The sequence below is a fragment of the Saimiri boliviensis genome, chromosome 8 (genome assembly GCF_048565385.1).
Source record: "Saimiri boliviensis isolate mSaiBol1 chromosome 8, mSaiBol1.pri, whole genome shotgun sequence".
NCBI classification, from domain to species: Eukaryota; Metazoa; Chordata; class Mammalia; order Primates; family Cebidae; genus Saimiri; species Saimiri boliviensis.
The window spans coordinates 2,422,473-2,439,142 of NC_133456.1; the positions used below are offsets into that span (position 1 = coordinate 2,422,473).

Sequence of the window (16,670 nt, forward strand, 5' to 3'; positions counted from 1 at the left end):
CTTTCCTTTCACCTTCTGGAACACAGAGAGCTTCATTCAGGGTAACACGAATGAGTCCAGCATCTCCCACGGGCACATATTTTAGCTCCCACCAGTGTTACAAGAGTTGCTCGCCCACAATAATGCCTCCACGAAGCCATCGGCCCCAAAGATCCTATCTGGAACACCTGGCTCTGGGGAGAGTAGGAAGTTCCTGAGGAACGAAGAGCTACAGAAAGAAGTGAGAAGACGCAAGGAAGGGTCTGTGACCTGGTGACGTCCTTCTGGCCTGGGAAAGCTTTTGGATCCCTTGTACCCTGCCCTCCCTTAACTACTAGGTGGAAACGGAGGGTGCTGTGTTGTATGGATCTATGAAATCACGAGTCGTAGCTTTCTCTGTTAGCAGTAGCTCAGAGCTTTCACCTATGAAGGGGCAGCAAACGGCAGTGGTGGTTTTCAGAGGAGACACTTGCAGGCTCCGTTCTGAGGTGGAGAAGCGGTATTAGCCTTCGTCAGGGCTGCAGCAGGTATGGTAAGTAGGTTTCTATGTTCCTCACTCTCCAGTGGGGTAACAGTGCAGGAGGTAAGGACATAAGGGGAATTTCAGAGCCTCTTGACACTTCCGGGTACAAGCTACTTAAAAACCTGCTTAAAAAAAAATAAATGAATAAAGTAAAACAAAGAGTGGTTTCACAGACAACAGAAATACAGGCTCTTGAATGTTGGCAAGCTTTTCTGAAAACCTGGCTATCTTTAAGGCCATGAGAATTCCTGTAAACTAACAAAGAAATGGCAGATTGAACAAAGCGCCGTTTCATCTCTTGCCATTTGCTCCTTTGCTATCAACTTGATTTACTTCTTTGGAGAGTTACCCCCAGAGTCGTGGTGACCAAACTTCAGCAGACATCAAGTCACTTAGAGAACTTGATTTGTTTGGTTTTTTGGGGGGGGGGTCCACAAGGAATTTATTTCATATTCACATTATGTTAAAAATGTAATTAACTAGTCTGGCGGAAAGGAGCTCTCCCTTGTTAGTATTCTATCCCCACCAACACTCTAGAGAACGGTCTGTTCCCCAGCCAATGAAGAGGTTTTACTGTTCTCTTTCTTCAGCGAGGAATATTATCCCAATCTGTACCTCTCAAATCTTACCCATGTCTTTTTTTTTTTTTTTGCATATATATATATATATATATATATATATATATATATATAAAATTATACTTTAAGTTCTGGGGTACATGGGCAGATCTTGCAGGATTGTTACATACGTATACAGATGCCATGGTGGTTTGCTGCCTCCATCCCCCCGTCACCTACATTAGGTATTTCTCCTAATGCTCTCCCTCCGTAACCCCCCCATACCCTGCTATTTCACCCCTAACTCCCCACTCCCCCAAAGACCCCAGTGTGTGACGCTCCCCTCCCTGTGTCCATGTGTTCTCATTGTTCAACACTCACCTATGAGTGAGAACACGTGGTGTTCGGTTTTCTGTTCTTGTGTCAGTTTGCTGCAAATTATGGTTTCCAGATTAATCCACGTCCCTGCAAAGGACATGAATTCATCCTTTTGTATGGCTGTATAGTATTCCATGGTGTATATGTGCCACATTTCCTTTATCCAGTCTATCCTTGATGGGCATTTTGGTTGGTTCCAGGTCTTTGGTATTGTAAACAGTGTCTCAATGAACATACATGTTCATGTGTCTTTATAATAGAATGATTTATAATCTTTTGGGTATATACCCAGTAATGGGATTGCTGGGCCAAATGAAATTTCTATGTCTACGTCCTTGAGAAATCACCACACTGTCTTCCACAATGGTTGAACTAATTTACACTCCCACCAACAGTGTAAAAGTGTTTCTTTTTCTCTGCATCCTCTCCACTATCTGTTGCCTCCAGATTTTTTAGTGATTGCCATTCTAACTGGCGTGAGATGGTATCTCAATGTGGTTTTGATTTGCATTTCTCTAATGACCCGTAATGATGAGCATTTTTTCATATGTTTGTTGACTGTATAAATGTCTTCTTTTGAAAAATGCCTGTTCATATCCTTTGCTCATGTTTTGATGGGTTGCTTTTTTCTTGTAAATTTGTTTTAGTTCTTCGTAGATTCTGGATATTAGCCCTTTGTCAGATGTGCAGCTTGCAAAAAATTTTTTCCCATTCTGTTGGTTGCCAGTTCACTCTAATGATTGTTTCTTTTGCTGTGTGGAAGCTCTGAAGTTTAATTAGATTCCATTTGTCTATTTTGGCTTTTGTTGCCATTGCTTTTGGTGTTTTAGTCCTGAAGTCTTTGTCTATGCTTGTGTCCTAAATGGCATTGCTTATGTTTTCTTCTAGGTTTTTTACAGGGTTAGGTCTTCTGTTTAAATTTTAACCCATCTGGAGTTCATTTTTGTGTAAGGTATAAGGAATGGGTCCAGTTTCAACTTTCTGCACATGGCTAGCCAGTTTTCCCAACACCATTTATTAAACAGGGAATCCTTTCTCCAGATTACTTCCTTTCATCAGGTTTGTCAAAGATCAGATATTTGTAGGTGTGTGGCATTACTTCCGAGGCCTCTGTTCTGTTCCATTGGTCTATATCACTGACTGTTTTGGTACCAGTACCATGCTGTTTTGATCACTGTAGCCTTCTAGTATAGTTTGAAGTCAGGTAATGTAGTGCCTCCAACTTTGTTCTTTTTGCTTAGGATTGTCTTGGCTATGCGGGCCCTTTTGTATTTCACAGCCAAATTCTATGAGACATACAAAGAGAAGCTGGTACCATTCCTTCTGAAATTATTCCAAACAATACAAAAAGAGGAAATTATCCCTAACTCATTTTATCAGACCAACATTATCCTGATACCAAAATTTGGCAGAGACACAACAAAAAAAGAAAATTTCAGGCCAATATTCGTGATGAACATCAACGTAAAAATCTTCAGTAAAATACTGGTAAACCACATACAACAGTACATTAAAAAGCTTATTCATCACGATTAAGTAGACTTCATCCAGAGATGCAAGGCTGGTTCAACATACACAAGTCTATAAACATAATCCACCACAGAAACAGAACCAAGACAAAAACCACATGATTATCTCAATAGATGCAGAGAAGGCCTTCGACAAAATTGAACAGCCCTTTATGCTAAAAACTCTCAATAAACTAGGTATTGATGGAACATATCTCAAAATAATAAAAGCTATTTATGACAAACCCACAGCCAATATCATACTGAATGGGCAAAAACTAGAAGCATTCTCTTTGAAAACTGTCACTAGACAAGAGTGCCCTCTCTCACCATTCTTATTCAACATAGTATTGGAAGTTCTAGCCAGAGCAACCAGGCATTTAAAGGAAATAAAGGGTATTCAATTAGGAAAGGAGGAAGTCAAATTGTCTCTATTTGCAGATGACATGATTGTATATTTAGAAGACCCCATCGTCTCAGCCCAAACTCTCCTTAAGGTGCTAAGCAACTTCAGCAAAGTCTCAGGATACAAAATCAATGTGCAGAAATCACAAGCATTCCTATACACCAATAACAGACTGAGAGAGAGCCAAATCATGAGGGAACTCCCATTCACAGTTGCTACAAAGAGAATAAAATACCTGGGAATACAACTAACAAAGAATTTGAAGGACCTCTTCAAGGAGAACTACAAGCCACTGCTCAAGGAAATAAGAGAGGACACAAGCAGATGGAAAAACATCCCATGCCACTAATCATTGTTAATGAGGTGTCGCTACTTCCAGCCCTATAAGTGGCCAGAGCTAGCAAATACATGTATGTAAATATGTGATATATATAAAAAAACATGTACAAATATACATGTGTGTATATAGACATGTTTGTGTCTGTATTTCTATGACATATATAAATGTATATTATTAGATATATTAAAAAATAAAATCTTTTTCTCTCTCTGTGTGTATGTGTGTGGGTATATATATACCCATACTGTATATATATATATATATATATATACAGTGATTCATGTGATACATTCTGTTCCAATGCAACATTGTAGGTTTTATGCTAAAATCACAATATTATTTAGTTCAATTATTGGAAACGACAAGTAGTATCACATCCCTTCCTTTAAAATACTTGGCTTTGTTGTAATCGTCATAACCATTTTCCTCCTTTGCATGAGAAATTCCTGACTTCATTCATGCATTTGTCCGACAGCCCTCTTTTCTGGAGTTATTGCTTCCTTCAGAATTAACAGCATGTAGCTTTTCTTTCTCCTTATTTCTGATGACCTGTTTTGAAATTTTCATGGAACTCCTATTTTCTCCCTTTCCGTATTTGTAACGCCCTGCCCCGTCTCATCTACACAGCAGGGCAACTCAGCATGGGAATTCAGAGCCAGAGCTCTGAAGCGGGAAAATTGACTCCCGGCCTTTTCCTGTGCTTACCTGTTTGATCTGTCATCCTATATGCAGCCAATCTCTGAGCTCCACCACCGCTGCCCATCCATGCGGGGACCCCCTTTGCTCTGTGTTTGCACTCTGACTCCCTGTTCTAGGCAGCCACTCTGTGTGGACACCCTCCCCACCCAGCTCAGGCTCCGACTTCCTACGCTGTGTTGCCTGCCTGTCTAGATGTCCTTCTGACCACACTTGTTCCCCAAGGACCACCCACCTCTGCCTGCTCTGGCTTTGATTTTCCACCCTGGGTATCTCTCATCGGGGTGCTCTCCTGCCCTGCGTGGTTGGGCTCTGACTCTCCATGCCAGGCCACCCCCCCCATCCTATTGATGCCCTCTTTATCCTGCCTGGGTTCTGACATATCATGCTGGATACCCCTCTTGTCAATGTCCTCTTGACTGCACTGGGACTCTGACGCATACTCCGGGCCACTGCCCCTGTCTACCCACGGCACAGATGCCTGCCTTGCTCTTTTTTAGCTAATGACTTTAGAACTGAAATGTTCAGGAAGAGAAGGCCTCAACTGGATTGTTTAAACTATGAAGAAATGGAAGCCCCATGGTTTGCACAGAGTCACCGAGCAAATGAATGGCAGCCTCTGTACAAATCCAGGTCTCCCTGAGTCTGAGCTGGGTGAAGACAGGGACCTTGTCTCTTGTTCCCTGTTTTACCCGCAGTGCCTGGTACAATGTCTGCACTGAGCAGAATGAAAGAATAAATGAATTACTTCCTATTTAACTCTTTTCCATTTCTTCTTTGTCATCTTGTTGTGTGTGTGTATAAATATTGGTGACTCTACACATTTGTCTATTATCAGTAGTGATTCATGCCTTTTCAAAAATGTCAACATCTTAATTTCCCTGCCTAGGAATTTCTTCCATTTCATGAATTTCTGGTTGAATAGATGGCAAGCCTTATAAACCTTGTCATGTGGTTAAGGACATGGAAGCCCTAAGAAGCAGCAGACATGACAGCATCCCGGGACTCCAGGACTTCCACCAACCGTGGAATAGAGGATGTGTGATCACCACCCAAGTTAGTTTTCTAGTCACTAGTCCACAATCCCTTCAAAAGATTCAGAATGCTACTAGAGAAAAACACCATCACGAGACGGCAGATGTGAGACCCACGGTCCGTTCCTTCAGCCACGCTGTTCAACTAAGACCATTCTGCAGATGATCTCACAGGGCAGTGCTTCTAAAGCATACTCTGAAGAACCCTGACTCTTGAGAGATCCTTCTAGAGAAGAGGATTCTGCGGTCAAATAACATGGAGAACTTATTTACATATGTGTCTTCTCTAGCAATTCACAATGGACACGAGCATCTTGAAGCCTCTAAGAAATACTAGAGCGGAGAAAACTGTAACTTTGTGTAACCTGGCGCTATGCAAAATTACTTAACTGTGGAACTCCTGTGTAGAATAATGCCAGGCTCAGTCTCATTTCCTCATTTATGAAAAGGGCAAACACACTATGTTACCTGGGGCTTTTACACAGAGTGAATGATACAAACAAATGTAAAGTATATGGCATCATCCTTGGTATACCCTGGGCAAATGATAGGTGTTAATTCCTTTTCATAGATTTATTATTTATTGAAAACCATTGCTATTGGAAAAGTTATACATATTTATTTATAATAATAGAAAAAATACACGAGGTTAAAACTTCAAACCATAAAAGGGTTATAAAATTTAAAAACTCTCTCCTACCTCAGATTCCTCAGATTCCCAAGAGGAATTTTTTTCATGTACCTTTCCAGACATTTTCTGTGCGTGTATATGCAGACATATTGAAACAGATTTTTTAAAACCCGTTCCCAGGAAATGAGGTAATGGGTTTGCATTCATTTATTTTATATTTCTGCAGCGGTACTTCTAAGTTACCACAATATGTTTTTCTGAAATTCTTGGGAGGCGTAAAGTTAGGGCCTTATGTTTATAGCAAAACATTTGTAAAGCGAATGGCACAGAGAATCGGAAAAAATCCATAGCTGTTTGGGGGTTAACGAATGATCAGTTTAAGTGTGAAACCTTTTTTTGGTAAAGCCTTGCTTAATACTTCCTGAAGGAATTAACGGGCTGGTCTATATGTATTAAAGGGCTAATACATAGATTTCCAATTTATGATGGTTTGTTCACCATGGTGCAAAAGCATATGCATTCAGTAGAAACCATATTTAGGGTACCCATATAACCATTCTGCTTTTCACTTTCACTATAGTATTCAATATATCCCATGGGATAGTCAACACTTTGTTATAAAATAGATTTTGTAATTAGATGACTTTGCCCAATTTTATGCTGTCGTAATTGTTTTAGGCACATTTAAGGTAGGCGAGCCTAAGCTAGGATGTTCAGCAGGTTAGGTGTTTTAAGTGCATTTTGACTTAAGATATTTTTTAACTTGAGGTGGATTTATTGGGATGTAATCTCATTGTAAGTCAAGGAGCATCTGCACTCTAATAACTAAATTTGACAACGTTTCATTTTAACAGTTATGACTTGTCTTACAGGTAGCTATAGCTAGGTATGTCACCCCTGAGAAAATGAGTTCTTTGAGGACCCTGTTCATGTCTTGTACCAGTTTGGGTACATTAAAGGAATTTAATATGGATTTGATGAACCGAGGGATCATCCAGATGATCGGTTCTCTCCACCAGCACCAAACTGTGGTTGAGGATGTGAATGCTCATTTATTTGTTCTTTCAGGTAAGGGTGGAGGATAGGAAAGGAGAAGACACCAGTTTGTAGCTACTCTGATGAGGTGTTAGTTTCCCAGAGCTGCTCTAAGAAAGTATCACACACTGGGGACTCTCTTTGGCTTGTGGATGGCCATCTTCTCTCTCTGTCTCTTCAGATCATCGTTCTCTATGCCTATCTGTGTTCAGATTTCCTCTTCATATAAGGACACCTGCCATACTGATTAGTGACCACCCTCATGACCTCATTTTAACTTGGTCACCTCTGTCATAACCGTATCTCCATATAAAGCCGCATTCTGAGGTGCTGAAGGTCAGGACTCCAACATATGAATTTTGGGGGGGACGCAGTTCAGCTCATAGCAGATGGGTTATCTTGCTGGGCGTTAGTGCCTTTCAAGACCCACCCCGTGCCAGCATGCCCACTCACCCCAACTGCAGCTGTCAAAATGCAGCCTCCTTGAAGAAATGCAAGCACTAGAATCACGTGTGGTGATTGCCGTCTATCCTCTTGCTGACAGCCTCGTTCATTTCCCAGAGGGTGTCTTTGTGTGGCCCGAAGCACCTGCCAGTCTATCTCTGCCGTATGCTCCTGAGACAAAAACCCAGGAAGCCGAGCCATAGATGACCGCTGGCATCCACGGCCTTGGTGACTTCCTCTTTGGTTTCTTCTGTTTCGTTCACTTCCTTCATTCTGTGGCTTGTCTGGACAGTCGCTCTTTGACCCTTGCAGCTAGTCCCTCCCCTTCTTCTTTATTGCCCCGAGTTATCTCCCTCATCTCATAACTCTAATCACTTTTTTCACATTCTCCTTCAGTGAAGGATGAGGAAATCGCAAGCCGAGTATGCACCTTTCATTAGGAGATTCAAACTGCATCTTGGTGGATTACCCTCAGAAGTCGTAACGTATAAAGTCTGATGGCTCGCTAATGGGAGGACTTCTTTTTTCTGTTTAGAATACATTCCAATTCAACTTATTAGCTCGAGAAGAAACGAAGCTAGTTGTTTCTCACCCAGGAGTGGATGTGTGGTTGGCCTTGCCATGGTTTCCTGCCGTGCCTGGAACCTCAGGGTGCTGGTGGCTGTCGTGTGTGGGCTACTGACTGGCATCGTTTTGGGACTGGGCATCTGGAGGATTGTGGTCAGGATCCGTAGAGGTAATGTTGTCCTGCTATGTTTAACTCAGAGCAAGAGAAGGCATGGGGTCTCTGTCCCTGCCACCTGATGCACCAGTACTGGGAGGTACCTTGTCCAGTCTGAGGCATCCCCCCAAGGTGCTATTTATGGGATAGAAAAGACCAAGTCAGTTGAGCCTAGCAGATGGTGGAATAGAAATGAATATGTGTGAGTGTGAATGGGCAGGGGGAAGAGTGACATAACTGAACTGGCCTCTTTCTCTTTTAACTCCAGACTGAATTGGTAGCAGAGTAATAATTAAAACAATTGGTAACACACATTTCGGTCTGTTTGGCTAAATTTGGGAAAAGGGTAAACCGTTACGAAGAGGGACACACGCATGCATCCAACACACACACACATGTGCATAGCACACACACAGACACGCACAGAATGGCATTTCATTTTAAGAGAGAAGTTTAAGAAGGTCATCACTAAGGTTTAAGTGAAATGATCTCAGGGTTTGCACACAAATTTCCCACTTGCCAGATGTAGGAAACTAATCAACAGTTTAAAAACCATTTTTAAAATGACTCCTGATTTTTCAACAAATATTTGAATATTTGTGTGCCACAGCGGGCCTGGGGAGGGAGGGTGTAGGAGGGGAGGTAGTGTGTAAAACAGCGTTAGAGGAAAGCCCGCTGGAACTCAGAACGGAGCATTTCAATAATCCTAATGCTGGATCCCTTGGGCTGTAGAGCATCTCCATCAGGAAATTCGGAGTTGGGTGTGCTACATACTCTTTTTCGTAAAAATCAGAGGAAGCTTCTAATGAAACAATAAACATAATGCCAATCAGGAAAGGCAGCAGGAGAGGGAGTATGCCCTCTGGGCAGGTAATTGGGGAGGTGAGAAGGTTGGGGGGCTAGCAGGGGGGTGGAGCGTGGCTGCGAAGATTCACTGCTGAAGACCACCAGAGGGGCCTGACGTATTTGCTGCTGATGGAGGGGTACTGAGGATGGATCTGTCCTCCCTCTTCCCCACTGCCCTAACCAGTATTTACAGAATACTGTTTCAATAGTATTTAGAGAACTAGACTGAGAAAATTTACCAGAACAAAAATAGTAAAATTTAAACTTGGAGCAAATGTGTTTTTGTTTGTTTAAGGTTGTAAAATAGTTTAATTCAGGTTAAAAAATTCCGAACTATGGATTTCACCCCATTAAGGCTACCAGATCTGTAAGACCTCATCTAAAGGGCGTTCTTCACAGAGTTTTTCCTTCCTGTCTTCCTTCCCTCCGCCCCTTCCTTCCTTTTTTCCTTTATGTAAGTGACATCTCCTTTTAAAAGGAAATTTAAGGTGACTTATAAAGGACACAGTTATAACGAAACCATTAAAAACAAGGACCAAAGTACAAAAACAACATAAGAAAGAGTGCAGGGTGGGGCCACAAAACATGAAAGTTCAAGGCTTAGCGGGAGTTGCTTAAAATAAATTGAAAATATATTCCTGAACTCTCTGAGAGCTAAGATCCAAAATAAAGCATAGTAAGTAATAAAGATCCCATGTCTAACAGTCGAGGCATATAAGCTCCTCAAAAAGACAATCTTTTCTCTTTTTCTGAGTAGCATTTTTCAATTGGCTGTTTATGTAAGGGAATCTCTCAGCTTTGGGGTAAGCCCAGTGGAGAAGGAGAGGATTATCACTATCATTTAAAGGAAAAGATTGAAAGAATGGCACTGGTTGCTGTTCCTATTTTGCCTTGTACATTTTATTGACAGTGCGTTTGTTAGTAAATTGTTTCGTTTCACTCCACTTCACTCTATTTCTTTTTATCCTATCCCATCCCATCCTATGTAATTGTTGAATGTTCTTGCTTTGGTCCCTTTACTCAGGTATAGACATAAATAGTTTTTACATTTATGTCATTTATTTATTTATTTTTGAGATGAAGTCTCACTCTATTGCCCAGGCTGGAGTGCAGTGGCGCGATCTCGGCTCACTGCAACCTCCACCTCCCAGGTTCAGGCAATTCTCCTGCCTCAGCCTCCTGTGTAGCTGGGATTACAGGCGTGTGCCACCACGCCCAACTGATTTTTGTATTTTTAGTAGAGACGAGGTTTCACCATGTTGGTCAGGCTGATCTCGAACTCCTGACCTCCTGATCCACCTGCCTCGGCCTCCCAAAGTGCTGGGATTACAGGCGTGAGCCACTGTGCCTGGCCACATTTATTTTTGTAAGGGAGAGAGAGGTCACACATATCTCTGAGAAACTGATGAAAGGTATAAATGTCTTAGTAGGGAAAATAGACATAAACACACACAATTTTGCATAAATTAATTTAATGCATTCAAAATTTATTTTGTCAATATTATAAATAGAGCATATAAATTAAGTCTCTCACATTTATTTTTTTGAAAAAATAATGGCCTCATTGTGAAAAATAGAAACAAATTTCAAATTCTGCTGAGTAAATTTCAATAAGAAGTTTCTCTGATCTGGGAGTAACCACTGATGTACAACAATATGTATGCTATTTATTTATACATTTGATTATTATAACACCTATAGTTTCAAAAATTCTTACTATGATCTAGGTACCAAGCTAAAAACTTAGAGCAAATCCCAGTTTTGTCAGAAGCCCAGCGTTTTCATATTGGGCATTCTTCATAGGAAACACAAGGAGTACAGCTTTTGGGCCCCTTCGCTCGTGATGATGAAAGTAAAATGAACACACAATTCAGCTTTATTATATTTCTTTCCATCGACATTTTCCAACTGGTGCTAAGCCTGATATAATCATAGACAGATGTCCATGATCATAATGGTAGAAGATGTTTTATTTAACTCCTCTCAAAATGAGAGTATCTTAATCTCAAAACACCTGAACAGTGCCTTACTTGACCATATTCTACACCTCTCCTAGCTCGTAGGATTTCCTGCTGTTTATCATCCGGACTGTTTTTTTATTTACCCGCACTTCTCTCCAGATATTCTAACCTCATTCTCTACCACGGGGTACCCCTGTTCCCCAGTCCTACAAGAGACTTAAGGATGTGGAAATATTCCCAATACCCAAGGTCTGACTTCATAGCATTGATAATTGTGATTTTATTTTATTTTTTGAGATGGAGTCTAGCTCTGTCCGCAGGCTGGAATGTGATGGCCTGATCTCGGCTCACTGCAACCTCCGCTGCTTGGGTTCAAGTAGTTTGTCTTAATCCTGGTATTGAAAATATCTCTTCTGCTCCTTAACCTGCTTCCCTTCCTGCTTGTTGGGACTACAGGCGCCTGCCACCACACCCAACTGATTTGTGTATTTTTAGTAGAGATGGGGTTTCACCGTGTTGGCCAGGCTAGTCTCGAACTATTGACCTCGAGCAGCCTCAGCCTCCCAAAGTGCTGGGATTACAGGCGTGAGCCACTGTGCCTGGCCTGATAATTCTTACACAGTGGAAAATATGGGTTGTTGTGAAAGGTCAATGAGGGTTTATTGTTTGTCAAAAAATAATCTGACCATAGATACTTGGCTTTAATTTCACTCAATTACAGTACTTCTTCCAGAGGCAAACTCAATAAATCTAACTCATGTGACTGTTCCTGGAGGATACTTGCATTTGGGTTAACAAAAAAAAAAAAAAAAAAAAAAAAAAAAAGAGTCCAGAGCAGTGTTTTCTGGAGGGAGAATGTTGGGTTTTAGGCAGCTGTAGTGTTCTTTTGTCTTAATCCTGGTGTTGTAAATGTCTCTTCTGCTCCTTAACCAGTTTCCCTTCTTGCTTCCTCACATAATCACCCCCTAAATTTAAAAAAAAAAGTCTATGAAAGGGAAGGGTTTTTAAAATAAATTTATTCCAATTTGGCTATGTAATGGATTGAGGGGCATGGATTATTTTAACATCAGAATCACTGATGTTTAAAGTGTCGATTCCATTTTAAAAGTCATTTTCTTAAACTAAGGGGCTAGAATCTTGGCTTAGTGGATTATTCCTGGATTTCCAGGTATTAAATATTTTTACCTGAAAGTCTGGATATGTCCCCCACGTGTGGTTCTTCGCAGACACACATATTGAAGATCTAACATGGAATACACTGTTGAAAGCGGGTACTTGAGAATATAGCGGAAAATGTAACAGACGAGGGGAAAGAAAACTCCGGAGCCAGACTGCTTGAATTTAGATCTCAGTGACGCCGCTCACCAGCTTTGAGCAAATGATTAACTTTGAGCAAATTATTCATTTCTGAGTCTCAGTTTTCTAACCTATTATAGGCATAATTGTAAACCCTGTCTTATAGGGCTGATATGAGGCTTAAATGAGTCAATATATAAAAAGTTTAAGATGATGTCTAGTAGCTTGTAAGTACTCAATAATTGTTGGCTACTATCCTTTAGGTATTTTTAGGTAATTCAGTGCAGACCATATTTTCTCCCCTCCCTGATTTATACCTTGAATAGATACCATTGACCTAGATTGGACCTTTGGATCGAGACTCAAATTAGCAATCCAAAAATTTACAATAGGTTTAATCATTAAGTTCAATTGACTAGCTCAAAACAGAAACAGAAACAGTTCTAAGAACTGCCATATCTTCCTGCGTTTGCCTTTCAATACCTATGCTACACCACACCATTAGGGGAAATGTTTATTAAAGTATTTAGCCATGCGTATATTTTAAAGTATAATAAGAATTCAAAGTATTATACTTCTTATTTCAAAGTATAATAAGAATTAACAAAGGAAAAAATATTTAACCAGTTTATTGAAATGTTAACCAGGTAGTTAATACTGGACAAACTTTACCTTAAATAAAGATTATACTTTATGTATTTTTTTTTTTTTTTTTTTTTTTTGAGACAGAGTTTCGCTCTTGTTACCCAGGCTGGAGTGCAATGGCGCGATCTCGGCTCACCGCAACCTCTGCCTCCTGGGTTCAGGCAATTCTCCTGCCTCAGCCTCCTGAGTAGCTGGGATTACAGGCACGCACCACCATGCCCAGCTAATGTTTTGTATTTTTAGTAGAGACAGGGTTTCACCATGTTGACCAGGATGGTCTCGATCTCTCGACCTTGTGATCCACCCGCCTCGGCCTCCCAAAGTGCTGGGATTACAGGCTTGAGCCACCGCGCCCGGCCTTATACTTTATGTATTTTATTGGTATAAATCTTTCAGGGTTTTTTCTTTACAACCAGAATAAACATTCCTAAACATTGTCCTCTCATTTAAGAGTTACCTTTATCATCACCAAATTATTTCAGATTAGGACAAATGAGACGTGTCCAGATTTTAAAGCCCAAAAGGCTAAGCCAGGTACTAGAAAGGATCTGCAGATGAAATTTCTTAGACTAAGAAAATATATTTTTATTTTCTTACTTATTAAAACCAAACTTTTCAAAACAGACTCTAATTTTGTCTGGTTTAGGAGAAGAAATTAATATTTTCTATTTAGAATCTTTAGTGTTTGTTTTTTTTGTTTTTTGTTTTTGTTTTTTTTTTTAAAGCCGGAAGCCAGTGTATACTAAACTGCCCAGGAGACCAGCATCCAGAGGATATGTATATTCCTTGCATGGATGTTGGAGCTGGGGCCACCTGGTAGAGACGCCAGGCTCTGTGCCAACCCCCCTTCACTTGGTTCAGGGCAACCACAGGCTGTGGAGCCCGGTAATATCCTTGCTGTAGAGTACCTGAGACACCCCCCAGGCTCTCATGGAGATACAGTTATATCCATAAAAGGAGCTAAGGTTGAGCTGTGTTTATTTTAGGGTGGCTTTTAATGTGGTTTAATCAGAATCACTTATAAATTATCAATTTATTACCTTCTGCTGTTCAGTTAACTCCTGTCAGCGATGGAGCCAGCTTCACTGTGCAGTGAATGCCATCCACCGTAATTACAGGGAAAGTGTTATTTTATGCTATTTTCCCAAGCAGCCTGTGTGTGTGTTGTATATGTTTTATATTTAAACTTCCAAGATATATAGTAAAAGCATTGAAAAGCACTGAAAATAGGGCTAATAGGCTAATAATTTTAGAAGTATTACTTTGTACAATTTGAAAGAATGTAGAAAAAATTGTTATTATTATGCTGGTGTTACAAAAGAAAAATATTGCTGTTAAATATGTTCCAAAATATGGGGCCTCCGATAAAAGGAAGCTGATGCTGCCTGTCCCAGTCAATGGGAAAGGCCGGCCCTGTGAGGAGGGAGCAGAGGCAGTCAGTCAGTTACAAGGAGATCTGAGTCTATTACCTGCTCTGCTACTGATTAATTACTGATCTGGAACAAATCACTCAGCCTTTATGTAGAATGAGGGGGTTGGGTTGATGAATAACTAATGTCACTTTTTTTCGAGGTCATAATTCTAAAACTGGTTATATGATATGAACAAGCCACTTAATCTTTCTGAGTCTTTCTTTATGTAAAAATACAGTCTTAAAGATACCAGTATGATTTTTGCCGTATTTCGTGGATAATTTAGGTATTTCAGAGGCTAGAGTCTTGAAGTGCGTAGCACAAGGGGTTAACCACGTGATTGTGACAGAGGAGTTGTTAGTTAGCCTCGACCAGGATGCAAATGGCAAAGAATCCAGTCAGCAAACGTTAGCTGGGGACCTGCTACTCAATGGCATTGTGCGAGGATTTGGAGCTGTAGATCAAGACCCTTGTTCTAAAAATTGGCCAATTATTTCTTAACTTTAAGAAGTGACTCTTGACTTCCAGCAAAAAGGCAGAATGAGTAGACATGGATAGATCTCCTTCTTGTTTAGAAACATAGAAGTTCTAAATAAAATATGACAAAATTCATATATGCAAGCAGGCTTTCGTTCTTGAAGAAAAATCACAGATGGCCGAAATAAAGAGTAAAATCTATACTTATGAGGGTGAGCAGGCACTGGTGCAATTTCAGTGCATTCGTGGGACCAGAGGCATGGTTTCTGTGCTGTTTGACACAAGGGAGCTGGAGCTGAGCCACCAGCATGATACCTAAGCCTTAAGGAGTAGGATCACCAAGAAAAGGAGTTTAGAAAGATTCTACTCACTAGTCCAAATAAGCATTCAATAACACCATCATCTGTTCAGGGCCTTGAGTAAGGCGAAAAAAAAAAGTCACTACCAGTAATTGAAATCCCAGGCTTTCCAATCTAAATGAGTTCTACTATACGGTACAGAAATCTCCAGTTAAAAATAATCCTAAAAATAGGCTGGGCATGGTGGCTCACACCTGTAGTCCCAGCTCTTTGGGAGGCTGAGGCGGGCAGATCACCTGAGGCTGGGAGTTAGAGACCAGTCTGACCAACATGAGGAAACCCCGTCTCTACTAAAAATACAAAATTATCCTGGTGTGGTGGCGCATGTCTGCAATCCCAGGTACTCGGGAAGCTGAGGCAGGAGAATTGCTTGAACCCAGGAGGTGGAGGTTGCAGTAAGCTGAGATTGCATCATTGCACTCCAGCCTTAGCAACAAGAGTGAAACTGTCTCAAAAAAAGAAAAAAATAATAATAATCCTAAAACTAGTTTAAGATTACTACTGATGGTACCTCAGGATCATAAAATAAGTAATCATGAAATTTTCCTGTAGAAATATTTTCACAAACAAGACCCATAAAAGTCTCATGGAAGAATAATAAATAAGATAAAGATGAGTTTACAGTCCAAAATTACATGTGAACCTTGATGCTGGAGAGACATCAGATGTGATCAAAAGGATGAACCCTCTCAGAATTGGATATAACAAAACAATCTGAAAGAGAATATAAAATATGTTTAACAAGATTAAACATTTAAAATATAGGAGAAAAATAAACCAAAGAAAAATATAGTATTTTTAAAAAGAATAGGAGAATTTGAAAAAGAACCAAATAGTACTTTTAAAATGGAAAATATTGCAATAATAAAAAAAGTCATGAGTGATTTAAAAGGAGATTAGACATCAGTAAGGTGCTGAGCATGGTTATTCATGCCTGTAATCCCAGCATTTGGGGGCTGAGGCTGGAGTGTCACTTGAAGCCAAGAGTTTGAGACCAATCTTGTCATCTCAACAAAACACAAAATATTATTTAAAAAATAACCAGGCGTGGTGGCACCTGCCTGTAATCTCAGTCACTTGGGAGACTGAGGCAGAAGGATCTCTTGAGCCCAGGAAATGGAGGCTATGGGAGCTGTGATCACACCTCTGCACTCCAGCCTGGGTGACAGCAGGAGACCTTGTCTCTACAAAACAAAATTACCAAAAAAGTGCCCCTCTCAACCCTAATAATTAAAGAGAAAACTAGGGAATGGAAAAGAAAAGTAGGAAACTGTAATTCAGCATAGTCATATAAAGACATGTTAACAGTAATAGATTAAGAAACTTGATATATAGAAGACTAAAGCCCAGCAGGGTCTACCAGACATTTCAGAAGAGAGTAGACTATATGGGAGAGCTAACTCTTAAAGAAGTAATAACCAA

At 40.4% G+C, this 16,670-nt stretch overlaps 1 protein-coding gene across 1 annotated transcript in view; it reads left to right on the plus strand.

The window, feature by feature from the left end:
• The first annotated feature begins 7,911 nt into the window (after nucleotides 1–7,911).
• Nucleotides 7,912–16,670, plus strand: part of ADGRG7 (adhesion G protein-coupled receptor G7) — an 87,299-nt gene continuing 78,540 nt past the window's right edge. The window contains exon 1 of the mRNA XM_039477394.2: nucleotides 7,912–8,267. Within this exon, the coding sequence (XP_039333328.2) occupies nucleotides 8,153–8,267 (115 nt within the window). The 5' untranslated portion in view covers nucleotides 7,912–8,152. The remainder of the gene's footprint in view (nucleotides 8,268–16,670) is intronic.